Source organism: Grampus griseus, assembly GCF_964374135.1.
Source record: "Grampus griseus genome assembly, chromosome: X".
NCBI classification, from domain to species: domain Eukaryota; kingdom Metazoa; phylum Chordata; class Mammalia; order Artiodactyla; family Delphinidae; genus Grampus; species Grampus griseus.
Genome location: NC_138999.1, coordinates 113,032,406 through 113,059,586, shown reverse-complemented (window position 1 = coordinate 113,059,586; position 27,181 = coordinate 113,032,406). Strand labels below are relative to the sequence as shown.

Here is a 27,181-nt window from a genome sequence, read left to right as displayed (position 1 = left end):
TATTTTTATACATTCTCTAGTCATTTAAGTCAAATCCCCACTAAAACTGAGCTTTTGGTGGCGTAGTCTTTTGTGAGATGGTATGTGTGGTGTGTGTGAATCCTTATTTGTCTGTTCTTTGTGGAATGAAATGCTTCAGAAGAACACTTTGTACTTCTTTGTGATAAGGTTGATCTTTTGTCATCGTTTGGGATTTTCTCTGCTTTGTCATAGTGTTGAACCTACAGCACCCAGACACTTATGGTCTGAGTAAACCTGCTTCTAAATGGCACTGCCGTGGTGTTTTTTTTTTTTTTAAGATTCTTCTTTTAGAGTGGTAATAATAATAGTCACAAAAAGGCACACAACCAACCCTTTCATTGAGCCCCACTTCCATCTGTTCTCTATGTCCATGGGGTTTTGCAGGACTGTTACTTTTGTCAGGCCATGGTCATTTGTGCTTAAGCTCTTATAACCCGACTCCTGATTCCAGGACACTGCTTCTCCCAGACCAACTGGCAAAATTCTATCATGTAGACATTTGCTAAAAAGCTGTGCTAAGAGATGAGATATATGTACTAATTGTTCTGCTTTGGTTAGGATGAAAGACTTCATAATCCGTTTAAAGCACTTTGAACAGTGCCCAGCACATGGTAAATACACAGTAAAGTTATTCAGGTGGATGTGGTGTAAAAAACATTGGACACTCAGTTATCTTGTCTTATTCGTTTTCAAGTCACCTATGATCCCCAGGTGCTTAACAAAACATCCCACTTGGCATACATTTATCTATTAAATAGTTTCTAGACATACCTAACGGCCAGTTGGTATGCAATCTTTATTATAATCTTAGAAGGAAAATAGTGACCCAACCATTAGAAATATTTGAACGAGCTCATTCCTCAGTTTAACACACCATGGTGTTGTGAGGCATTAGTGTACGGGTTAGGAATGTGAGCTGCAGACTCAGTCCACCTGGGTTCAAATCACAGCTCTGCGACATTTGTTCTGTTACCTTGAGCGTGTTTCTTCACATCTCTGTGCCTCAGTTCTTCAGTAAAACACTGACTTCCTAGGGTTATATTGTGAAGACTATATGAGGTAATGCACGTAAAGCACTTTGAACAGTGTCTGGCACATGGTAAATATACCTACGATAAAGTCAGTTGTTATTATTATTCAGGTGGTCATGATGTGAAAAAAAAATGCAAACCTGACCACAGCGTTCAATAATTCCCTCAAATGAGTTGTGTCATTATGACTACTTTCATGATATTAATGGAAAATATAATTTTACAGGGGCCTCAACGTGGTCTCTAAATGTGTGTCAACAGTCATCTCATGCCAAGTTACATGAGCTAAACCTGTAGATACAGTTATTCTGTAGCCCACTCATAAATGGTCAGAATTAGTTCACATCTGAAGGGTCATTTGACCTTATATACTAGAGTCTGTAAAACATGAAACAAAACAAAAACGGTTAAATGCTCCAGTTACCTTTAGTAGAAAAAGAACTGTGAAATATTGGCACACCGATGTTTTATATGGCCTAGTTTATTTCTCTATCACTTGATCAAATATTTTTCTAGAATAGAATTTGATTTACCTTGTATAAGAGACATATAAACTGGGCTCTTTTTTTTTCCAGAAAGACATGTTTTCTGAAGTTTTCTAATTTTATTCTGATTTTCAGGGAAGGCACAATGAAGCTAGGGATTTGTTTTATTTTTCCTATTTTTCCCCTCACCAGAATAAGGATTCCACTAATTAAAAGGCAGTGACTAGACCTTAGAAACCTTCTTGTGCTTAATATAGAGGGTTTATGGTTTTAAGAAACACTGCATCCTTACAAGTGCACTGTTCACCCACTAACTCTTCTAGCTGCTTAAACTGACTTGCAGAGAACAATTAATAGATTTTTAAAACTAATTAACTTTCGCTGTCCTTTGCTTTACTTTGTTTTAGATTTGGAGATAGGCATTCTTTGGCAGGGGTCATATTTCAACTTCTTCTCTGTAAAGATATGAGACATTTATGGTTGAGGGATTGATTTATTTTAAAATGTAAAACTTCCATTTATCATTCTATCTTCTTTAAACAACCCCATTTCTAGTTACATTGTTTGTGGATGGCCTTGTTTAGTTCTTTAAATACCAGGAACAGTTTCATCATCATCAAATATTAACTGCTCACTGAAAGCAGAAGGTGAGTTTAACAAGGTTGCTATATTTACTAAGACTGAGAGAGGATCATTTTTAAACATATTCTTTAAAAAAGTAGTCTCGGTAGTTTCATCTAGAGCATTGTCAGTTCTGTTCATATCTCTGAAATACATTTTGGATGAAACTTAATATATTTGGTAAATAATCAGGCCAGGCAGAATAGATCTTTATTTTTAAAAGAGAAAGAATTTATATCAATAAATTGCTTGCTTTTATGTCAGAACAGAAACAAACAGCAACTTGGCCTAATAAAGAATCACTTGACTAAAAAAAAAAAACCCACTTTATTTAAATACACAGTGCATTTGGAGTTTGGAGTTTTCTTTGGAGATTTGTCTGATACTCTAAAATGCCTACAGTTTTAATAACAAGTTAGCATAAAGGTTTCAGTAAGGCTTTTGGTGATAAAAATATATTTATCATTAACGAAATGTAGAGCTAGTCCATGCCTCAAAGCATTTTAATGCAGTCCATGTCACCAAGTAAACCTTTCTGCTTGGAAATTGCATATTTGGTATTAGTTTGGTAGTTGGGTAGGATTGTGAGAAAAATGCGTATTTTAAAGTGGATACATTTGGCTCCGGCGTTTGAAACATGATTTCTACTTATGAATTTAGCAAGACCCTGTAAACAACCATTTGGTATCATGCTTTTAAATTTCTTTATCTGAAAGAAAACTTATGTCTAGCAAAAAAAAAAAAGGACTGATTTTTATCTCTGTGCCTCTAATTTCAAAAATGCAGAGGTAAATCAATAACCGTATCTGCCCTTTATATAACCTCTGGGTGGAGGGGTACATGGCTGGCTCTAGAGATGTAATTATTTAATTTATTCTTAGCAGCATACTGAGCGTTGCAAAGATAAATTGTTTACATCTGAACAATAATCAGTGCCTTTCTCACCTTTTACTCCCCTTAAGTTTGCAAGATATTTGTCTACATTTAATTCTTCTTTGAAATTTTCTTTTTGCTTGGAGACAGGAAATTTAACTTTGCCAGGTGGAAACCACAAGGTTTAAGTTTAGTGCACAACTAAGACCCTTAGGAATTGGAGGGATTGCCAAATACATTCCTACTTCCCAAGTTTTAGTGCCGTTAAAACTCACTTGAGACCCTTAAGTCATGGAAAACCTAAGGTAACTGGCATGGTTTCAAGGGATAGAAGTCACAGTGTAGGAAAGCCAGTTAGACAGAGAAGGCTTGAAGTTGTGATTTCAGAAGTTACCTGACTGAAGCATTCAAACAAAAGAAGAAAGGCCCGGCAGCCATTTGGAAAGCTCTGGCAGAACTTATGACTTTGGCAAGGAGCGCTGGGAAGCTGACTGTGGGATCTTTCTTTGTAGCCATCATAGAGAAAATCTACATCTTGTTAGCTGTGCAGAGATCGAGCATGGGCAGGAGTGTTCAATGTCATTTCGACGGACGATCCAGTTCCTTGGAGTTCACTGTATGCCATGGGGCTTGCTTTGAGCTTTAGTAGGAGGGAGTTGAATTTAATCAGTATTTTCATAACGATTCTCTAACGAAATATGTTAAAAGGTATTTTATGGAAAAAAAAAAGAGGCATGGTTTCTGCGATTGAACTGTGTTTCAGTTAACAGAAGTCAGCAGGTTTCTTTACTCTAAGACATGTGAGGGGGAACCTTTAGTATGCTCCGGTGGACTGTTAATCTCCAAGAGGGGAATAGAGGGTACCATTCCTTACAAGTATTTCACCAGGAAGCTCAGTTTCTGAGGCTCCTCTCTTGGGAATAGTGGTCTGTGGTACACAGACTGAAGGATCTCTAAGAGCCTTTCCAGCTTTAATGTTTCCATGACATGTTGTCTATAACATATAAGCTTCCCCAGTGAAGTACAATTTCATTCTCTCTGACCTTACTAATTCTGACTCTTTGATAATTCCAACAAAGGAGACTGCAATCTTAATAAAAAATAAATTCAGGATTGTGTCTAATAACTGATTCCTAAATGTTCACCATTGCCACTTTTGTGATATACCTGTTCTGTCATGTAGGGCTGTTACGGATTGCCATTTTTGCTGAGTATATTATTTTGTTCATTAGAATTAACCATGCCCCTCTACATCTCCCTCTCTTTTAATATGAGTAATCAAGGGTTGACTGAAAAAGACATCTATGCAAATAATGGCTATTCATGCCATTTTTTGCAGGTTTTGAATATGTATCTGCATCGATCTTATGTGTGCATGTGGAAACATAATACTTAAGCAGATGTTTTCCTGGGCTTTAATGGATGACTTTTGCTTGAATTTAAGAATACCACCGACAGGACTGAAGAAATTAAGGTTAACCTGTCCTCCTCTCCCTCCCCCCACTAACAAAAACCTTAAAAACATAAGAGCCTCATCTTCCTGTAATAACTCATATGTTCAAAAATGTATATGAATTTAGAGTCAGGAGTTCCGGCATGGTGGTCACTCACCACACCCTCCCCCATCCCAGTTTAAAGGAGGAGCTCCGGCAGGCAGGCATCAAAGTCATTTGAATATACAGTTGCGCCACGGTGGTTGGGAAAGTGGACTGGCTGACTGGGTAGGGAGACGTGCGAAGCTTTTGGTGGGAGGAGCCAGGGGATAAAAAATTGCTTTCTCCAACAGTCAACTTCCTTAAATTCCTTGCAGCTGGTCAGGTAAGCTGGGGCTGAGAGTGCCTTCTGCTTTGCTCCGGGCAACTGAAGGCCTAGTAGAGCCTGGGCTGATTCCATAGAGGGGGCTGCTTATGACCTTAAGGTAACGGGATGAAAATGGGTTTTTGAGGATTTGACTTTATTTAGCTCAACTCACAAGGGTGGAGAATAGATAGGGAGAGGGTTGCCGTATAATATTTTGTATGGGGCATACTTATCCTAAAAAATTAGTCCTTGTTCATTTGAAATTCAAATTTGATTGGGAATCCTGTGTTTTCATTTGATAAATCTGGCAACCCTAGATAGGATCCCAGGCAGAAGCCCTAGCTGGGAAGAAAGGGTGCAAGCAGCCGGCATCCTTTTTGTCCTGGTTCCAAATCGCTGTGGTTAGTGACTGGATGGGGTGTCCGGAGAAGGAAGCCGTGAGAACCCTGGGAGCCAGAGATTTGACTGCCTAAGGGCCAAGGGAGAGACCCCTTTATGTTGTTTTGTAACAAAGCCTATGTAGTAAGTAGCTTCTTGAAGTTGCATGATTTTGTGTATTTGTTTTCTTGGAGTAACATTCAATGTCATTCTTTTTTTCTTTCCTTTTTTTCTGTATTTTAATGACATTTTACACTGGCAGCCATCAGCTACTTTAAAGACAGCGTCCGTGAATCCTTAGCATTGGAAACGCCTTCTGACTTTCGGTAACTCGGCACCAGTGTGCTTCAATTGTCTTTGGGTTTTAATTTGATTCTGGTTGGCTGTTTTGTAAACAGAGATCATACATTCCTGAGGAGCATATTATTGAACAGATATCCAGTTAATATTTTTCTCAAGCAGTTGAAGGTATTTGATTAGACCAGAGGAGAAAAATTGGGGGGTGGGCAGGAAGCAGATCTGGGGTATTGGGGAGGCAGGCTTGGTTTCACTATGGCCGCAACTATGATTTTTGGTGTTATTTGTTCTTCAAAAAATTTTCAAGCTAATGATTATTTGAAAATAAATGTTTAATGTGAATGCAGCTGAACATGGGTCTTAAAGCACAGCGGGAACATTTTTCTTGTAAGAAGTCAGCATATGCAATAGAGATGCACAAGAAGGCTCCACTCCATGTGATTATCCTGAAGCCACCTTTGTCTCAGTGGCTTCAGGGAATTTGACTTGCAGCTGGTTAGAGAAATGCAGGGTGGGGATGGAGCAGTTGAAGAAGGCAGTTTATTCTAAGCTGACCCTAGAAATGCAGTGCTCCCCTTGGGCAGGCCCAGGTGCTGATTAAATGTGAATCTGCTGCAGGTTCCTTTATTCTGCTCTGTGGGCCGCTATATCCTGGGGGTTCTTGTGACCACAGACCCCTGGGAATTAGACCAGGGTTTGTGTCTGTGCCTCATGGGTTCCTAACATTTCTGATTCAGTTATACTGAATTACCAGGATTTTTCAGCCATGATGATCACACACACCCCAGAGTATATATTCATAGAAAAAAAATTGTTACGAAGTAGCTATTTTCTGGACCTGAATAGAATAACGGTTCATTTGCAACAGAAAACCAGGAACAGCCTCAGTCATATGTTGCCTCTTGTTCTCTTCTTGGAGGAAGAAGAAAGAACTTAGGAAAGGAAATGGCGAGAGAAGCAATTAGGCCTCTAAGGCCGACTTAGTGTGATGCCCTATAAAATTATTCTCACGAAGTTTATTCATTCATTCAGCAAACTTTTATGGAGTGGTCACTATTCACCAGGCACAGAAACAGACCTGGAGGTTCAAAGATGAGTAAGATATAGTCCTGCCTTTAGACAAACTCAAGGTGGAATGGGGAGATAGGCATGCAAACAATGTATCAATGTACACAGTGATAAGTGCTATGATAAAAGGGAGTACAAGACGCAGCTGGAGACACAAACGAGGGAGAGGGAGAGGGAAGTGGGGGTGGGGTGGGGAGAGGGGTTCAGGAAGATCTTTACAGAGAAAGAGTCATTTGAAGTGAAAATCCATATTGGGTAGTGAGAGTCTGCAAACTTGGCTTCTGTCCTTACTGAGCTGCTTGTTAATTAGGACAAGCCATCTCATCAATTTGGCCTTCACTTTCTCTGTAAGATAAAAGTGCACAGATGTTCCTTAAAATCCGGTTCAGCCCTAAATGTTCCGATTCTGGTAATCAGGTTATCTTAGCGGGCTGCTGCAGAGAACAATGGTGTGATTGTTGAGCCTACTCCTCCCTTCATCTTTTGGAGGTCACCACTTGCAAGATTTCTTGAGGCAGATAGGCGAGAAAATTCTTCTGCCCTCCTTCCAGCTTCTTACCTATTCAGACTTGGTGTCTGGTTTGCACCGAAGTCATTGCCCTGTATATGTGTATATGGGATGTCAAGAAAGCAGAGTTCATGAGTTTGGGATTAGCAGATGCAAACTATATGTAGGATGGATAAACAACGAGGTCCTGCTGTACAGCACAAGGCGCTATATTCAATATCCTGTGGTAAACCGTAATGGAAAAGAGTATGAAAAAGAATGTATACATATGTATAACTGAGTCACTTTGCTGTACAGCTGAAATTAACATGACAGTGTAAATCAACTATACTTCAATAAAATGTAAAAAGAGGAAGGCAGAGTGCAGCAGAGATGCAGTGCTGACTGCAGTGGGGGAGTGCTTGGCTGGCTCATTCATTTTGCCTTCAATAAACTCAGGAAATGGTTTAATAAAGACTTTTTTAGAGAGAGTCATGGACATATACACACTAACAAACGTAGTAAGGTAGATAGCTAGTGGGAAGCAGCCGCATGGCACAGGGATATTGGCTCGGTGCTTTGTGACAGCCTGGAGGGGTGGGATAGGGAGGGTGGGAGGGAGGGAGACGCAAGAGGGAAGAGATATGGGAACATATGTATATGTATAACTGATTCACTTTGTTATAAAGCAGAAACTAACACACCATTGTAAAGCAATTATACCCCAATAAAGATGTTAAAAAAAAAAGACTTTTTTAAAAGGATTTTTTGTCTGCATCCCAAATTTAAATTAAAAGTTGTATGCAAGATTTTAAGGATGCTTTTTGTGCGTATATGTCAATATTCATAGATGGTACAATACTGGAGGATATCCATTTTTATAAAGACAGAACTCTAAGAGGAAGAAAGTGGGAAGTTTGCCTTTACTATACTGATATCTGGCTAACACTCAGTTTATGTTCATGTTGCCTCACTTTTAGCCATTTCAGATTGTTCCTAGCCCTTAATAGGTCCGTGATGGTTGTAGGAACCAGGCAACCTACTACGTATCATTTGTAATTCTAAAATTACTGTTACTTCCTCTGAGAAGCCATGTCTATGCATATGTAAGTACGTTTCAGTGGGGCAGTATAATCAAGAGGGTTTTTCATTTAACACATGATCATTAAAATGAAATAACTTTTTTCATAGAAATCAAATCATCTCTTCATTGCCTTTATTTAACATTTAACTTTTAACTCTTGATAGTCTAGCAGAGCAGTGAGATGTCTTTGAAAAAGTAATCCAGTTACCACTGTATTTGAGAGCTTTTTCCCCCCATAATTCCTAATGTATTTGAAGAAGCAAGTCATTCTGCAAACAGCTGTTCCTGTTAATATACTGGTGATTGACAAAGGGTAATTTTCAGCTTCCTGGGGTCCTTTTCTTATTCTGATGGATGGTAGAGCTTTCTCTCATGAACATAAAAAAGTACACTTCACAGGGGGTTTCTACCACCAAGTGCCCGGGAAGTCTTGTCTCTGACAGACTCTCACTCTCATAACTCCCAAGACTTGGGTGGGATTTGAATCTCTACAATGCTACTTTTCTCTTTCACTCAAGTACTCTTTGTGCTCATTTCTGAAAAGCCTGAAGGTAGGAAAAAGGAAATAGATTGAATTTGGGAGGTTTTATGAATGCTCTGCAACTTTTTCCTTTGTCTGTCATCAACTTTTTGATGTATTTCAGAAATTTCATTGGTCATTTATTCCCCTGCTGCTTTTCGGGTGCTTTTTCAAAGAGAGTAGATGGGAAAGGGGAGAGGGAAGCTTCATAGATATACTAGTGCTTATTTCAGCAGAGAATCACTTTCCCATTGAATCACCTTGCTATTTTCTTGACTCCGTATCACAGTGAAAAACCCAATGAGGCCAAAGGAAATGGAAAAGGAGTGAAATTGAGGCAAGCCTAAATGAGCTTGCACTCTAATCTCTTCAATGCTTTAATTTTGTGTGTCTGTGGAGGGGAGGGAGAGAGGTTTACACATCTTGACCAGCCTTAGCTGCTGTTTTTAGGATAGAGCCAGCTCTACCAGTGGATGGCAATTTTCACAGGTACGACATTTAGAGTCGTTTATGACATGGTGTCCTACTTTGCACTGAGCACATGGCAACTCTGAACCTGTGGCTCTAGAAGGAGGGCTTGGACAACATTGACTTGGCTTAGGAAACACAATGGGTGATTTTTTTTCAGCGCAAGATGGTTTCTGGGCTGTTATAGACCTGATGTGATAGGGAGTCTTGTGGCCCATTCAAGAGTGCTTAGCTGGCCTCAGGAAAACATTGGAACCTTTCTACTCCATAGTCTCTGGTTTTCCAAAGGACAAAAACAATAAGTGATTACATACTGTGCTGGGCAGATCCCTCCTCAGCCTCCACCCCATCCCATTCATACTTGCTTACCAAAGCCTTAATCCCCTCCAAGGACTAAAAGCAAATGTTAGCAAACGTCAAGAGCAAAGTTCGCCACCCTCTCCTCAGCTCCAATGAAAGTATTTTGGCCTGTAATTAAGTTTGGGCACCTTGAAGAATTAATACAGGGGAGATTTGTTATCACCAAGTGTTGTGCATATAAATATATTATCCTGAGTCCTAAAGTCGTTTTGAAAAAACTTGAGGGGCTTGGCTTTCTTTTGAAATATTGTGTTCCACAGATAACGTTGATGTTAAATTATTTGTTCTCATCTATTGTTTGGATAGAAAATGCAGGTTGTTTTTTTTTCTTTATAAGCTTTCTTTAACATAAGAAGCAGTCTCTGGTAAGGTAGTGTTTCTGTGCATTTGCATTGTTATAGAATTAAATGATGGATTCTGTCATTCAGAAGAGAATGCTTTATAAATCAAGTAAAATCTCATAACTAAGATGAATAAGTTTTTTAAAATCTTATGCTGCCTCATATTCCATACTTTAGTTTTAGAGCCTAACTTGATGTAATTTTTAAAGTGTAATTTTTTTTCTATTTCTGTGTACCATTTTTGATTTGTAAAAATGTCATTAGTTTCCCAAGAAAACGCTTAAGAAAAGTTATTATATATAAAGGACAGTAACATAGCAGCACAAACATAACAGCTTAAGAAAAGTTATTATATATAAAGGACAGTAACATAGCAGCACAAACATAACAGCTTAAGAAAAGTTATTATATATAAAGGACAGTAACATAGCAGCACAAACATAACAGCTTAAGAAAAGTTATTATATATAAAGGACAGTAACATAGCAGCACAAAGGCAGGTAGCAATTCTTTACCTGTAGATCGGCAGGAAATGTGCCAAATACACCATGTTGTCTCACTCCCTCCCATTCTCCTCTCCTCTCTGATGACATTCAGTGTAAATGACGTTAAAACTCTAAACTGTAACAAATGGCAAAAATCTTAAGGTATTCCTTTTCCTTTGTTTTTTAACTGATCTATTGTTTGGAATTCCTGAATGTAAGAGAGAGTCCTCATCTAATTTTGGGGGCGCAGGGAGTGGGTTACAAATTGTGTTCTGTTTAAATGTTTATGGTTGTGTTTGCCACTTGTCTGGGAAAGCTATCAAGGTGGGTTTGTGATCCTAAGGCAATCCTGCTCAGCAGGTGCCTGGTTTCTTTTTTCAGGGCTGCTATGCAACTGTCCCAAAGCCTGGGAATTGGAGCAATGGCCCTAAATGCTAGTAGGCAGCAAGAGGAAAGATAGTCTAAGGAGAAGGAAGGTCAGGACTAAGTTGCTTAGACCTGGTTAGGGGGCAGGATTTCCAAATGCAGCTGCAGGTAGTGATAAAAAAGACCTGAAATTCAGAAGAGGGGTCAGAGGTAGAGATAGAGATTTAAGATCTGAGCAATTGCAGTGAGAGATGAAATTTTACCAGCACTTCATTTCTCCAGGGGAAAGAGATTAAGGAGGAGAGCAGAGGATTTAGGACTGTACCTTGGGGAAATCTTTAATGTTAGGGTGTGGGAGGAAAAGAGAAACCCCGGAAGTATAAACTACCATGCTTGGCCCTGGAAGCCACCAAGTGTCACTACTTCCCCTGAGCTGTTAATTCTGAACCAGATAATCCCAGTTATACTGGGTAGAGGGTGGAGAATCTGGGAACTAAAATCCTTGTGACTATCTTTGCTTTGATGCAGGTTGTAGTAGGTGTAAAAAGAAGCTTATGGGGCTTCCCTGGTGGCACAGTGGTTGAGAGTCTGCCTGCCGATGCAGGGGACACGGGTTCGTGCCCCGGTCCGGGAAGATCCCACGTGCCGCGGAGCGGCTGGGCCCATGAGCCATGGCCGCTGAGCCTGTGCGTCCGGAGCCTGTGCTCCGCAACGGGAGAGGCCACAACAGTGAGAGGCCCGCGTAACGCAAAAAACAAACAAAAAAAAGAAGCTTATGTTTTCTCTTAGGGGGGACATTACTGGGGGGAACCCTCCATTACCGCAATTTTTAGCCCATATAAGGATTTCCTTATAGTCCTTATATGTACTAAAATTATGTAGCTGTTTCCTAGGCTACTTAATGAGTTCAGGAAGACTGGGTTCATACCACCCTCAACTCTTACTACCAAGAAATTCTTCCTTTTCCAGGATTTCCAGAGAAATATAAAAACACATTGAAACTAGGGTATTATTTGATTTTATAAATAATTTGATTAAAAATTTGATCAAACTGAGAAACAACAGGACAAGCCTGACGGAAAACAATAGTGGCTTCCTTGACTTCTCAAGCTATGTTTTAAGTTATACTCAGCTTCCTGCCAGGGGAGATAAAATAAAAGAGCCACCTCGTCCCACTGATCTGATATTTAAAAGAGCAGTTGCAGTGCATCTGGTTTTGCTTTATAGGTAACTCTCTAAAATTTTGAAGGACACACCTTGATTCTCAGTGAAATTATAGGAATGCTTGGATAACAAGATAACTAAATATGGAGAAGTGATTACATAATCCGTTAAGGCATCATAAATAGGGAAAATTCGTAGCATGTGTTGAAAACACTTGATGAACTAACTGACTTTCTCCTGGGAATTCGGGTGGCCTAGCAACTTGCGCTCTTGGGTTCAAAAAAAAGTTGCCTTTTTTTCCCACCCCTCCCTCCAGTAAGCTCACGCACTATGAAGGATCTTAGCAACTGTGGGAAAAAGAATGGCTTGCAGTTGTGCTTATCTTAAAAGGATTATGGCAGACCTAGTAATCCAAATGAGAGAATCATTAGCTGCTTTGCCCAGTGCTCAAGAGTTAAACAAACACAACAGGTCACATTTGAGAATGTGATAAATACCTGTTCAGTGACATCCTTTGCTACCACATAGTCAACACCATAATTATCAGCCATATCAGCATTTAGGTAATACCAAACGCATGTTTGGTTCCACAGGACTGACATATGATCCTGTCTGGAAGTGCTTAAACCATCCATAAAACATTCGAATACCAGACACTCCCAAGTACACTTTGGTCTCAATTATCCAAGTGATCCAGGGCCAGTGCCTCCGGAATCTACAGAACAGCATAGCCCCAAGGTAGAGATTTATTCTTTGATTAACAAAATATCAGTGGATTTCAGGATGTTTCTCACATTGTATGGATTCAGGAAAAAACTTGAGAGCCAAAATTGTCCAGAATAATGGATCTAAAAGTTTTAAGATACATTTATGTGTATATATGTAACATTTTCCCTCAGTTTTCCTGATTGTATATGTAGATACACACCCTAAATCATATTTAACATGCATGATGTCTCATGTTGGGAAATTTTTATATAAATCTGTAATGTTATGATGATACACTATTCCTAATGTTTTATATTTTAAACATAAGTTGATGCGTATCAAAGTAGAGCAGAGCAAAGTGGCTAAGAGAATAAGTTCTGGAATCAGACTAGACTAACTGGGTTTTAGTTCTGGTTTTGTCACATGTTAGCTGTGCAAGCTTCTCTCAGTCTCAGTTTCCTCACCTGGAAGATGAAGATTATGAGAGTATCAGTCTTAGCAGCCTTGTATGAAGACTGAATGCATTCATTCAAGTAAAGTACTTATGACATATACATAAGTACATCACATATGCTAAGAGATTAATAAACTTTTCTTATTTTCTTAGCCACACCAGATTTTTAGAAATATTAATGTAAATTCATCTAATCCTTCATTTTCAGGGTCGGTGTGCTAGAGAGAACTGCAAGTACCTTCACCCTCCTCCGCATTTAAAAACGCAGCTGGAAATTAATGGACGGAACAATCTGATTCAACAAAAGACTGCTGCAGCCATGTTTGCCCAGCAGATGCAGTTTATGCTCCAAAATGGTCAAATGCCATCACTTGTAAGTCACAGTGCTGCTTTTTCAAAATTGCATATGTATGTCTTTTATTTTTTAAGGATATATATCTACATTGGAATAACCTTGCAGGGCCTTTGGGAAGTTAGTCACCAAAGTATTGAGGATGCAGGCTGATAGGTAATTGACACTACAAAGCTGCTGTGCACATGAAGGGAGCAATCAGGTGCGTTGGATTTAAAACCTGGGTTGCAGGAACCATGAATGTAGTTTATAGAAGAATATTAATAAAGGAGCAGGGACATTTTAAGAGGAGGAAGAGGTTTGATTATTATTACATATAACCCTTTTAATTTTAGGATATTAATTCAAACAAATTTCCTTGCTCTCTGATGGTAGTTTTGTTGTGACTTTTTAATAGACTTTTTATTTTAAAATAATTTTAGATTTAAAGAAAAGTTGCAAACATAGTACAGAGAGTTCCCATATTACCCCTCACCTGGTTTCCCCCACTGTTAATATCTTATATTTCCATGGTATATTTGTCAAAACTAAGGAACTGACATTTACACATTACTATTAACTGAACTCCAGACTTTATTCAGACTTCACCAGATTTTCCATTAGTGTACCCCTTCTGTTCCAGTGTCCAATCCAGGACACCACAGTGCATTTATTTGAATCCTGTCTCCCCTCTCTCCTCTGGTCTGTGACCATTTCTCAGTCTTTCCCTGTTTCCCATGACCTTGACAGTCTTGAGGAATACTGGCCAGGTAGTTGATGGCGGTTTTAACTTAATCTAGCCACAGTTTCCCTTTGCTGAAATTAATAATATTTTGGCGTCATTCTAGACCAATGTCTAGTATTTGTGTGGATCAGTGAGTTTAAATGGATCACCTAAAAAGTAATTTTGTCCTACGGAGAATTCATCTTGTCCTGATACCTTAAAATATAAAGTTGTAGTTTGGTCTTAGAGTTTTAAGGGGGAATTGAAAACTGTCCCTGTCTACTGAGTTCTTCCAGGTCTCAAATTTAGTTCCGTGGTGTCTCATTCTAATTCCAGCTGGCCTGTTTCCTTTTAACCATTATCCGGATACTAATTTGAAAGGCTTATGTTTTCTTTTCTGTAACCCACTTCATTGGTGACTATATAATGAACACACTGAAAACTGAAAGATGTATATAGTATTTAGATGCAACAAAAATGTGGGAATAGGTCAATCTGCTCTCAGCAAAGTGTATCTCATTAGAAAGTTGTTTCTCAGAATTCAAGGACATCTGTATAGATAGGCTACTCCTTAATTGGTACATCTTTATAGATAATGCAAAAAACAGGTGCTTGAGGCATTGACAAGTCACTAAAATTCTGTACCATGATACTCTTTCCAGAATGTCTAGAAAATTTTAAGTAGCATAAATAGATTTCATGTTTTACGCTATTCATTTGCCAAAAACATTTGCCTTGGAATTCAGTGCTGATTAATTACATTGATAAATTCGTTCCCAGAAGGTCACCAGTGAGCTCCCTGGAGTTCCCCTTTGATCTTTAGTAATACTTTACATGGTTGAACTCCTTCAAACTCTGTCCTTAGCTTTCAAACACTGAAGTATTTCAGTTTGTCCTTACTCCTGAAGGGATAAGGAAGAGAAAGTGTTCTAGATACTGAGAATAGTATGAACAAAGCCACAGAGAAATGAATATGCTTGGTGAGTCCAGAAAATGTGAGTAGATGGGGAATAAAGCAAGGGAGCCTTTAACCCACCATTACTCCTCTTGGCCTCTTGTGGGATGTCCCAATTTCAGACTGAGCAAAGAATAGGAGCCAGATTTTATCACACACCTGAGCCCAGCATTTCCTATACAGCTGGAGCATATATTTTTTCACAGGTCAAGGGACATCAGTCAACTACCCTATTTCAGGGAATCATAGAGCAAGGGCCTGGGGTAAAATAGGGGTAAAGACAGAAGGCAGACTATTCATCTTCCCTTCAGCCTCCAGTCAAGTATCTCCATGCCAAGTCTCAACCCTTCATGCATTATTGATTAGGGAGTGGCTTTTTAGAGTCCAGTGAGAGATTCATTGAGTTTTTCAGCCTCTTGTGCTTTCTAATTTGATCCTCCATGCTTTCTATAACAGAATACATTTCCCTTTTTTCTTCAATGAGGGCAATTTCAGGCTGCAGAATATGACTGATATGACTCACAGGAATACAATTTATTTTATAGCATATCACAAGACACAAGACATTGCTTAGAAGACCCCAGGGAACAATTGGAAATTGCTTTTCTGCCTTGTAGATTATTTAACAGTAGCTGTTGTGATGTGATAAACTGATAAAAGATTGATTTCTGTAGTTACTATGTGTACAAAAAGCTAACCTCGAGATGTTTGATATGATCTTCTCTTGTGGTCTAGAAAGCTGCCTTGTGGGCATGTTGTAATTGAGCTAGTGTGAGCAATTTTAAGTGACATTTACCAGTCTGACTTGAAAGAACTGTTCTTTATTATGGATCTTGATTTTACTATGGAAGCAATGTATAATTTTACTTCATTTCCTTGGTACCTACTCTCCCCAAACAACTCTCTATCCCTTCTAACCGCACCCCCCTCCCGCCCTGATCATCTGATTCTTTTCTCTAAAATATTCAAGCTTTTGTTTAAATTTCCAGTCCTGCTGTTTGTCTGGCTGCATATTAAGACCCATTTGGTATCACTGCCTTGAACCTCAGGTCTTCCCACAAAGCACACTTTGATCTGTTTCTAGGATAACAGAAGAGCACATCTGCTTTTGGAAAATCGAGTCTGTTTTGCTTATTATAAGCCCCCAGATAAAGGGAACGTCAACCTAAATGTAGCTAGAGAACAGATTCTGTTCAGTGTGACTGAACAATGAATAAAAGCCACACCTAGTCAATTCGGGTAGAATGCTTGCTGTAGCAGGCAAGTTTGTTCACTGTATCTAACAGGTCTAAATTGACATTTGCACGTATAAAATTCCACCTCAGAAAGCTCTTGTTAGCTTTATTGAGGAAGTTTAGCAAGTGAGGCAAAGGGTGTGACTCCCTAATATTTTTCAGTGCAGTTTAAGAGAGATAGTTGCTGATGTTCACAGCAAAAAATTGTACAATTAAGAACTCCCCTTGGCATAATTAAGAGGCAGACACGAGCACTGGAGAAGAATTTTAGGGCAAGCAGACACATTGGATTCCAACTCTCAAGCAAAGCTAATGTTTCAAAATTTCAGGTCTTTTCACAACTTGGAATCTTCATTACAGAAAGAAATTTCCAAGGAAGGATTCTCACTGCTGGATGTAATATATGCATGTAAAAGGTGGATATGATGTTAGAAGGCTATTAAAAATATTTTTGGCTCAGACATTTTGTATAATCTAGACCTGTCTATATCTAGTAAATTCCTTTTGCTTCTCTGTTTGAATGTGATGATTCACGTAGAACCAGTTCTTTACACACAGGTAAACTTGACCCAGTCGGGTGTATTCACCTGATGATTCATACAGAGATTACTGGATCATCCATCACGGTGTGCCAAGTCCTCCGGTCTGCTGTATGCTTTTCATGACTTGCATTCCTGTGGCCAAGTCATGGTGTTCCAAACCACAGAGGCTATAAACACGGGACTTCAGTCTTTTTCTTTATCACAGATAGAATCATCTCATGTCTGTCTGGACCCTCCCCACCTTTTTGCATCATTTTTACAATTCTATTTACCAAATATATTTCTCAGAAACAAGCTTATATGTCTGTCTGACATTAATATAGTAAGGAATGAAGGTGATGTAACACTTCAGGACCAAATGGGGAAAAATAGGAAGTTGCAGTAGATAAGAGGAAGGGAGATATACTAATTAGTGAATAATTTCAGTATTTTTAGGCTCCCGTGTTTTGAACGTTTTTCTTCTTTAATTAAATAGGACCTCTAAGATATTATATTACTCTATGCAACTTTGGACCGGGACAGATTTAAGTGAATAGAAGTAAAATTGCAAAATATTTATTTACTTTTTAACTTTTGAAAATATTAAATGATTTTGTAGTTAAAGATGAAAGGATAATATCCTTCCCTCACCAAGATACATTCTACATTTTGCATATTCATCCAGAGTTATAGTTTTTCTAGCTCACATAAATTAGTTTGATTGACTGAAGTATATATGCTATCTCCCTGTTGTCAGGGCTCTTCTATTAAAAAATTATCATTAAAAAGGTGAGCAAGACATTTTGTAGATTTAATGGAAAAGGAAATTCTATCCATTTTCCAGATTACCAGTCTCATGGACAATACAGAAATTACAGTGAATTTTAATGAAGATTCTTCAGTGAGTCTCTCAGTTTACCTACTCATGAAACGATGAATGACAACCTTTACGTCTTTCATCTCAATGTGGTGACATTCGGTGTTTTGTAAAGTGATTTTTGCAAAATGTTCAAGTCAGTGGACGACGGGCATTATGTAATTATAAGATTAATATGCTCTTAATATAATTATGACTGTCATTATCATGTGAAATTCCACATTGACCGAGGTTGAGCAGATCATATCACAGGAGTGTTTGGAGTGATACCATGCTAAAAGCCCAAAGTTTTATCAAGATTTTACTAAGTTTTCTAAAAAATTAGAAAAGATTTTACTTTTAGATGTAGCAACTGAGACCTAATATTATGTATTTGTTCCACAAATTGTTCCCAGGTGTAGGCTTACCTTGAGGTTAGTGAAGGCTCAGGGCCCCTCATTAGCGTGGTGTCATGCCAGGGCCCCGGGAGGAGGCGTAGCAATGTGTTTACAGTGTGTTTGTAAAATTTGCCAAAAATATTTGTGTATCCTTTGTTCTGAAGGCCTAAACTTGGGGCCCCACAGATCCTGGATTCACTCCTGATTGCAATTACTTGTCCAAAGTAGAGTAGTTATTCAGGTCCTTTCCCGAGGCTGTGCATGTCACACAGCTTAAAGCTCCTTTTAGAGTAAAGCAAAATAAATCACACCAGCTGGAGGTTTGCTGCCTTGCCCCACTCGGCTTAATAGACAATGTGAAATCTGTTTTTTTAAAAAGTGAAATGAAAATGCTGTACTTTTGCTGTCAAACAGAGGGCATTTGTACATGATATCTTTACAGTGCGCAGTTTCTTTGATAGTGAGGAATCTCAACACTCTCCCTTTATCCTCCCTCATATATTCCCAGGAGATAAATTAAAATGTAATCTCCTCTCAGCCCATTTTGTGTCCTCCTCTGGATCTGGTTAGGTCGGTTGGTGAGAGGCTGGTGCTAATGAGACCATGTGGGCCCGTTAGCTTTCCTGCTTGCGGTCACAGTCTAAGCTCCAGCAGCTACCTCAGCATGGCTTGCCGTTCATCACCGGTGAGATGAAGGCAGGGAAGTTGGGAGGATCTGTGAAAATCGTTTTCCCTGACGGAGGATAAAAAATCACAACAGCAACGAGAAACAAAGCCAATGCTTGGCAATCTCACCTAGAGAGGATGATATTTTTTTTCTTATCACCATCCTCTTGCTCAGATCAGTAGAGTTCAGTGGTTTGTCACTGAGAGGGCCATCAGGAGACCTAGTGTGAAAAAATGTGGTTGCCCTCCCCACCTGATAATAATCTTTCCCCCAAAAATCCTAATCTGCCATAATAATCTTTATAGATGTGCTAAATATTATTTGAAAACCTTCTTCACCTAGTCTCCCCTCTTAAACCATTCTGTGGATATCAGAAACATTAGCAATTCAATCGTCCCCTGGGACCACACATTTTGTAATAAGAAGTTGCATATTTCAGTCTGTAGTATCACTAAACCGTTTTTTTTTCCAGACTCTTTATTGGATACCTTTTGATACTGATGATTTAGCCACTCCAATTAAAAACTGCCACGCATACATATGTGTGGGTGTGCGTACGTGCATGTGCACATGCATGTGTATGTGTTATACAGTACCCTGTGCTTCTAATACTGTTTAGCATTTCAAAAGACCGTTTGGGAGTGGCCTTCTGCTTAAAGTTTTCCGAGATAGAGACCAAAACTGATGGATTTTTCAATCTCTCTGCCACTAACTTTCGATCCCTGAGTGTTTCTTTTGTTTGGTGATTTTTGATTTGGATTTTTCTAACTGGTAAACCTAAAAGTAATCAATGGCTTAGGAATCCCTTTTGACTCAATTCACTAAATATTTCTTGAGCATCTACTCTGTGCCAGGCATTTATAAGAGTAAGAGATGGATTAAAAGGTGAATTAGAAACAGTCTCTACCCTCTAGGAATATATGATCTAACAGTAGTGAAATGGTGGATTAATGTTTTCGTGATCCCCATCGTTTCTGCTTTGTACCTGATCCTCCATATTTTTATAGCTTTGGGCTTTCTTTTTTCCTCCGTAGAGTATTTTTATATTAGCCATGCAAGGTTTCGTTTTAGTTTGTGTTGTTGTTTTGGTGGCGGTGGTGGTGGTGCTTTGTTGAACCTCTGATAATTATAACCCTTTGCATCCATTTATCCTGGATTTGCACTGAGATGTCTCTAGTCTCCAGGCTTCCTGTGGGTTCTTTGCTTTTCTCAGCTCTTGCCATTTCCCCCTCCCCCCAAACCCTTCCTTTTTTCATACCCGTTGTTAAAATTGGGTAACCACTTGATTTTTTAAGTACTTTTTCTTTCCTAGTGGTATACTAAAGTTAATTGAATTGTCACTGTTATTACATAGTGATTCACCAACAAATAATTTTTAGGGCAGTTCTTGTTCACGTCTCAGGAGCAAAGTTAAAATCCCCTCACCCATCTGAGGAAGAAGTCATTTACCCTTCTGCCAGATCCTTACCTCTAGGAATCAGCTGTGGATTATAATTCCTGACCTGCTCTGCAGCTTCTCCCACCACCTACAGGCAGATCCAAACCATGACTTGTTCCCTCTTTCTTGTGATACTTTACACCTTTTATACGCACAATAATCTATCGACCCTTCCCCTACCTGTCTTCCTTCAATGCTCCCCCTTATTTGGAGACTTCCATGATTAGTAAGGTCAGAAAAGCCAGGTCTAGGTGAAGATAACTATTCACTTTGACCCTTGAATGTATTTGTTTTTCTTCACTCTCTCTTGGGCCACAGTGACTTATTCATTAACAAGTGTGATTAGTACATAAACACCACTATCGGCTTGCATCTGTTTATAAAGTTCACTCTCAATTATTGAGGGACCAATTAACTAGTCTGGAGGTTATGTGGGCCTCCTGCAGTGTGCCTTTTGGCCACTGCAGTCCCCCTAGAACAACGCTCAGAGAATGTGGAGATGACCAAGCAAAAACTGTGAAACAAAAACGATTCAGTTGTGCTCCTCGTCAACAGCTAGTAAAGTCTGATGGAAACAAAAATGATACATTTCATTGTGCTTTGGGATTATCTAAGGATAGAAATATGCATGGTGACTGGGGAAAGGGGCTTCCTTTTGTACTGTATAAATGCTTGTAAATGAGTAATAAAATTAAGGTCTTATGAGTGATAAAGTTAAGAGTGCTATTTTTCTGGTATTAAAATCAAATCAACAAATTGTTACCAAATGTTTACCATCCTATAAAAGAAAATGTTTAGTCGTCCACCTTTAGACAGGAATTTAGAGAGAGGAGACCTCAATTATGATGTTGACTTCAGGCCAGGATTAGCCTAAGAGACTTAAGTGTCTTGCATTCATCCAACAATAATTGTAACTGACCTTGGATATTATTCAAGTAACTACAAATAGATCTAGGCTGTGGGGAGATACAGAGATGGATTTAGCATAACATTTAATTTTTTTCTTTATACTAGCTTGAGGAATAACTCATTTTAAGTAATAAATCAGTGTTACTAAGATGTATATGTGAACTAGACATATTTATTTGAGGCATCATTTTTCACTGAGCTGTATTATTATTCAGAGGTGCTTCAGAATCCTTTAAGGCCAAAATGTGGTGGCTCCTAAAATTTTACCTTTACAGGAGTCCATCTATCTCCCCATTCTTAGTCACTGAGTAGTTATTGTTTTATAAACAAATAGTTAAGAACATGAATTTTACTAACTATGTAAAAGAACATTTTAGTGAATACTTTAGTATCTGTTTGTAAAGTTTAACTTCTTCAGCTTATGGAATCTTGCTACAAGTATTAAATTCACACCAATAGATTTTTATATAGTTAGTGCTTTACTTCAGAAATTGATGGAGTGCTTTATTTTTTGGAGTCCTTTAGAATGAGGGTCAGCAAAATTTTCTCTAAATGACTAATAAAAGTATTTGAGGATTTGTGGGAAAGAAACAAAGTTGAGGATATTATGTAGGTACTTCTGTAACAAGAGAGAAAACAGATATCCACACTTTTGTTATATAGGTCTACGAGTGAGTGCAGTGGAATTTATTTATGGACACTGAAACACGAATTGCATATAATTTTCATGTGTTATGAAATATTACTTATCTTGTACCTTTTTTCAACCATTTAAAAAGGTAGAGAATAACAAATGCTGGAGAGGGTGTGGAAAAAAAGGGAACCCTCCTACACTGTTGGTGGGAATGTAAATTGGTACAACCGCTATGGAGAACAGTATGGAGGTTCCTCAAAAGACTACAAAATAGAGTTGCTATATGATCCATCAATCCCACTCCTGGGCATATATCCAGACAAAACTATAATTTGGAAAGATACATGCACCCCTGTGTTCATAGCAGCATTATTTACAATAGCCAAGACATGGAAACAATCTAAATGTCCATCAGTGGATGAATGGATAAAGAAGATGTGGTATATGTATACAATGGAATATTACTCAGCCATAAAAAGAATGAATTAATGCCATTTGCAGCAACATGGATGGACCTAGAGATTATCATACTAAGTAAAGTAAGTCAGAAAGAGAAAGACAAATACCATATGATATCACTTATATGTGGAATCTAAAATGTGACACAAATGAACTTATCTACAAAACAGAGACAGACTCACAGACATAGAGAACAGACTTGTGGTTGCCAGGGGGGAGGGGTGGGGGGGTTGAATTGGGAGTTTGGGACTAGCAGTTGCAAACTAATATGTATAGCATGCGTAAACAACAAGGTCCTACTGTATAGCACAGGGAACTATATTTAATATCCTATAATAAACCATAATGGAAAAGAATATGAAAAAGTAGTATATGTGTGTGTGTGTGTGTGTATATATATATATATATATATATATATATATATATACTGAATCACTTTGCTGTACACCAGAAACTAACACAACATTGTATATCAACTATAATTCAAATAAAATTTAAAAAAAATAAAATAAAAATGTAGAAACCACTCTTACCATTCTGGCCATACAAAAACAGGGCAGGCTGGATTTGGTTCAGGAGATGTGGTTTGCCAACCGTTACCCTAGAACACAAGCTCTTAAACAGTAAGTCGTCCATAACCCCACACCAGGGGTGAGTTTCATGAGGTCCTTGAACTTCTTGAGATCACATGCAGTTTATGCACATATGAATTTTTCCGTGGACAGGGTTTACAGCTCTCATCAGACTCTCAGAGAAGTTCAGGACTCGAAAAAGATTAGGTGCCTCTGTTCTAAAGGCAATTCACCAAATTTTAGAAGGCATTTCCTAAGGCCCTGATAGTTCCTAGGTACTGTGCAAGTAACTGGTAGCTCGCGGGAATTCCTACCCTAGCAGCTAATACTGCAAGAGACATTGAGGGTAAATAATTGTCTAGGTGATCGTTTTATTCATATAGTCAGTTGTCGCCATCATTCGTGTTGGTTTTATAAGTCTCAGAGAAAGATGAAAATCCATACCCCCTGTTCTAGGAGGGAAAGTTTTCTCATATTTTCAAATATTTAGGAAATAATTTAGGTTTGAGTGAATATCTGAAACATATTTAAGTGCCCAGACCATTCAGGTTGTAAATAGAAATCAGATTCAACCTGTTAGGAACCTTTTTCTTTAATATTAAGATTACCCCACTAATTGGTTCATGTTAGCTCAACTGACATCAAAGGCTGCAATACAGGTATAGGAAGGATTAAAGTCGCTTATTAAAATTGAATGTGTGAACTTGCAGGCTGCCTGATATAACAGGTGGCTGTTAACTAAAGCTAAGCCCTTGAATGTTCACATTCATGAAAATGGAGTGGTTACCCTGGGGCAGAGGTGGTGGTGAGAAACAGAAATGTCCATTTGAAAATAAATAAGAAACTCAGGAGTTCCTCCCTGTGCCCGAGGGTTGGGAATAAAAAAAACCTGCTTCTTCTCAATAAACAGAGTTATAGAATGAAGTTTATACCAAGGAGGAAAATGGTTATAAAATCTACAATACTAACTTTAAAACCTAAACATGGCACAGTATAACCTTACAAACCCTAAACTTTTTCAGCAAGTCCCTTGCACTATTTATATAGACTTTTCATTTTCAGCTTGTTTTCATACAATTGGAACATATAACAAACGTGAGAGGGTTAAAACATATTCTAAAGAAAGCAGAAGTTAACCAGGAAATTTCCCCCAAAAAAGGAAGGAAAAAATACAGAAGTTCAGAGCTATTATAAATAGGAAGCATTGCTTACATGTACATTATTCTTAAATATTATTGATCAGTTATTTATTAGTGATTAATGATTTTTTAATCTGGAAAATTCACTCACCTGCAAGTTTTCCTTTTAATTCAATAGTTTTCATTCCATGAGAAGTATGACATGTCCCTATTCCCTGTTACATCACAGCGCTAGTTAGGCTGGGTCAGCCCTTGGCTTTTGTCCTCAAACCTTAAAGCACCTCCCTGACTGCCCCATCATCTTTCCTGCCACCTGACGTCACCCCTTTCCTCTTAAAGCTCTTGGCCACCATGCCTTCTCTGCTTAACCCTGGTGAGTCTTGCCAGTTTGGGGAGGAGGGGGCATGCTCTTTCTGCCCTTCCAAATTTGCCAGTTAGCTAATGATAAACTCATCTAAGGTAGAGTGCTAATGGGGAAGTCCTTCCTTCCAAGCTGAATGTTGTTTGTAACGGGTTTCAAGGAGAAGGCTGTGCTATTGAAAGTTTCAAGTCCGACTAGGGTGTGGCGCCATGAATATAGATCGCCCCCCACTTCATACTCAATAGACTTCTATTCTGCCTGCATTTAGAGCTGTTCCTATTAATGTGATTTAGCAGAAGGTGTGGGCATAGCTTGGCAGTGCAACAGATTATTGTTTTAGTGAAAGAAATAAAAAGAAAGCAAGAAAGAACAATGCTATTAGTAATACATGAGACATCACCATTTGCATGACAATGCGCTACCTACCTTATAAAGTCACTATTAGAAATGTACTATATTTAACCATGATTTGTTATTCATTCATTAAAATGCTTACATTATTTTTAAATTATGTCATTGATTATATCAGTCATTCACTATATATTGGGTACTATAGGGGAGACAAGAGAACTATCAAAGAAATTATGACCACATTGAGAAGAAAAGACACCCACATAGGGAACAAACTGGAAAACAGCACAGTAAAGTGATAAATTATGTGGTTACAGATAATAAAGGCAGTACATATATGAAACTCTTTGAGATCAGGACTACCTAGAGGGGTGGGATAGGGAGGGTGGGAGGGAGACGCAAGAGGGAGGATATATGGGGATATATGTATATGTACAGCTGATTCACTTTGTTATACAGCAGAAACTAACACAACAATGTAAAGCAATTATACTCCAATAAAGATGTCAAAAAAAAAGAAAAACCAAACATTTGACTAAAAGTTTTCAATAATTTCCATTTAGATTAAGTGAGAATTAATAACAAAACTGTGTATCATCTAGAGTGAAGTGTTTATAACTATGCTGTGTTACCATACATTATATGTATTTGTCAGTTCAGAATTTATTTTCAATTAGCCTAAATTAGTTTTTTGTTGTCTCCATAAAGGTTGAGTATTTATGGAGATTAACATTTTTTGTGATGTTTACAATAAGATTTGAGTCAAATAAAATAACCTGTTAATAAAAAAAAATAGAAAAACCAGTAAGATTCCTTTGCATTTCCACGACTTTTCTTTACAAGTTATACTCTAGTGTATGTACCTTATAATCCTGTTATCTCTTCCTGCCTAATAGGGATTCTCGTAGCATGTTCAGGGCCCCCTTTTTAACTGTGCACATCATCTGATCCCTCAGATAAAGACAAGGCTAGGCAAGTCAGATTCATTTGTAAAATAAGACCTCTAAAAAAAATGACCGTACTAATTTCATTTTAGATAGACAGCAAGAAGCCCTTACAGCTCTCACTTTTCAAAATCTACCCCTTTCTTCCTGCCTTCTTGCTTTCTTCCTTAATTGATAGTGGGCCAAGAAGCAAGTGTTTGGTAGGGCAGTTGGGAACCATGGTAGGACCAGCAGCTTTGGAGCCAAGCAGTACTGCGAGGAAGGGGAAGGGAAGGAAGAGGGTGGCATGAAGGGGGAGAACCTGAAGTCTGTGTGCAAAGGCCATGCTTGTGTGAGGAGATAAGGCAGATTGCCCACGTATTTGATATCGTTGGTGACATGGTTTTTAGGTAAAAATGGAAGTGCTAGAGAAAACACATTTGGAACAGACTCCATCAGTGGGATTTAATTTACTTATGACTGTTAAAATTATGTGGCTTGGCTTATCAGGTTACCAATAAATTTGTTACTCAAAGAGATTTGTGGTTTTAAAAGGAACTCCTCCTTTATGGGAATTAGTATGAGACTAAAAATAAAGCAGAAAATACAATGGTAACTTTTGATATGACTTGAGCTTTTTGAAAGAATGCTTCCTTGTGTAATAATAGGAATATTCTATTGACCTCTAACACCTTTTTTTCTCTTTTAATCATACAGACTTCTTTTCCTGTGACTCCATCCCTGGCAGCTAATCCTGCCATGGCTTTCAATCCCTACTTACCTCATCCTGGGATGGGCCTGGTCCCTGCCGAACTTTTACCAAATGCACCTGTGCTGATTTCTGGAAACCCGCCTCTCCCACTGCCAGGAGCTCCTGGTCCAAAACCGATGCGTACAGATAAACTGGAGGTATTTGTGTAGAAATATATAAATCCCTATGGGGTAGATATTAACCTTATGCATAAACATTCTTAGAGCCCAATGTTTTCAATGCTTTAAATAAGTACATCTGAATTTTAAGCTTATGGAATATAACTTCAGAGAAATGTTAGACATTTTATTACTGCAATTTTACCCTGTTATGAAGTGCACGGTTGTATAGTAGGTCAAACAATGTCTTAGTGTACCCAGCTGCAGACTGTGCATCTCCTTTGCTATGGCACAGAAAGTCTGGTGGGAATGCTCCTTTCAGCCAGGCTCCAGCTTTGCAGAGTGGGATTACTGTATTCGTTGATGAGTCTCTACTTGCTAGAATAATCAAAAAGTCAGCTCCATTGGCAGCTCCTTAAATGCCTTGCCATGTATTGAACTGGAATCTGTGCATGTCCTTTAGTCATGGTCCACAAGTCTGCTTGTAAAAAGCACATTGCCAGACTTCCCTGGTGGCGCAGTGGTTAAGAATCTGCCTGCCAATGCAGGGGACACGGTTCGAGCCCTGGTCCAGGAAGATCCCACGTGCTGCGGAGCAACTAAGCCTGTGCACCACAGCTACTGAGCCTGCACTCTAGAGCCCGCGAGCCACAACTACTGAGCCTGTGTGCCACAACTACTGAAGCCCGCGCACCTAGAGCCCGTGCTCCGTAACAAGAGAAGCCACCGCAATGAGAAGCCCGCGCACCGCAATGAAGAGTAGTCCCCGCTAGCCACAACTAGAGAAAGCCCCCGCGCAGCAACGAAGACCCAATGCAGCCAAAAAT

The 27,181-nt window shown here is 38.7% G+C and overlaps 1 protein-coding gene across 3 annotated transcripts in view; it reads left to right on the top strand.

The window, feature by feature from the left end:
• MBNL3 (muscleblind like splicing regulator 3) overlaps positions 1-27,181 on the top strand; it is a gene marked incomplete at both ends in the record, with an annotated part of 62,501 nt that overhangs the window by 24,044 nt on the left and 11,276 nt on the right. For all 3 annotated transcript variants that reach the window (XM_082681294.1, XM_082681295.1, XM_082681293.1), the window contains 2 exons: positions 13,220-13,384; positions 26,202-26,393. In XM_082681294.1, the coding sequence (XP_082537420.1) occupies positions 13,220-13,384; positions 26,202-26,393 (357 nt within the window). The remainder of the gene's footprint in view (positions 1-13,219; positions 13,385-26,201; positions 26,394-27,181) is intronic.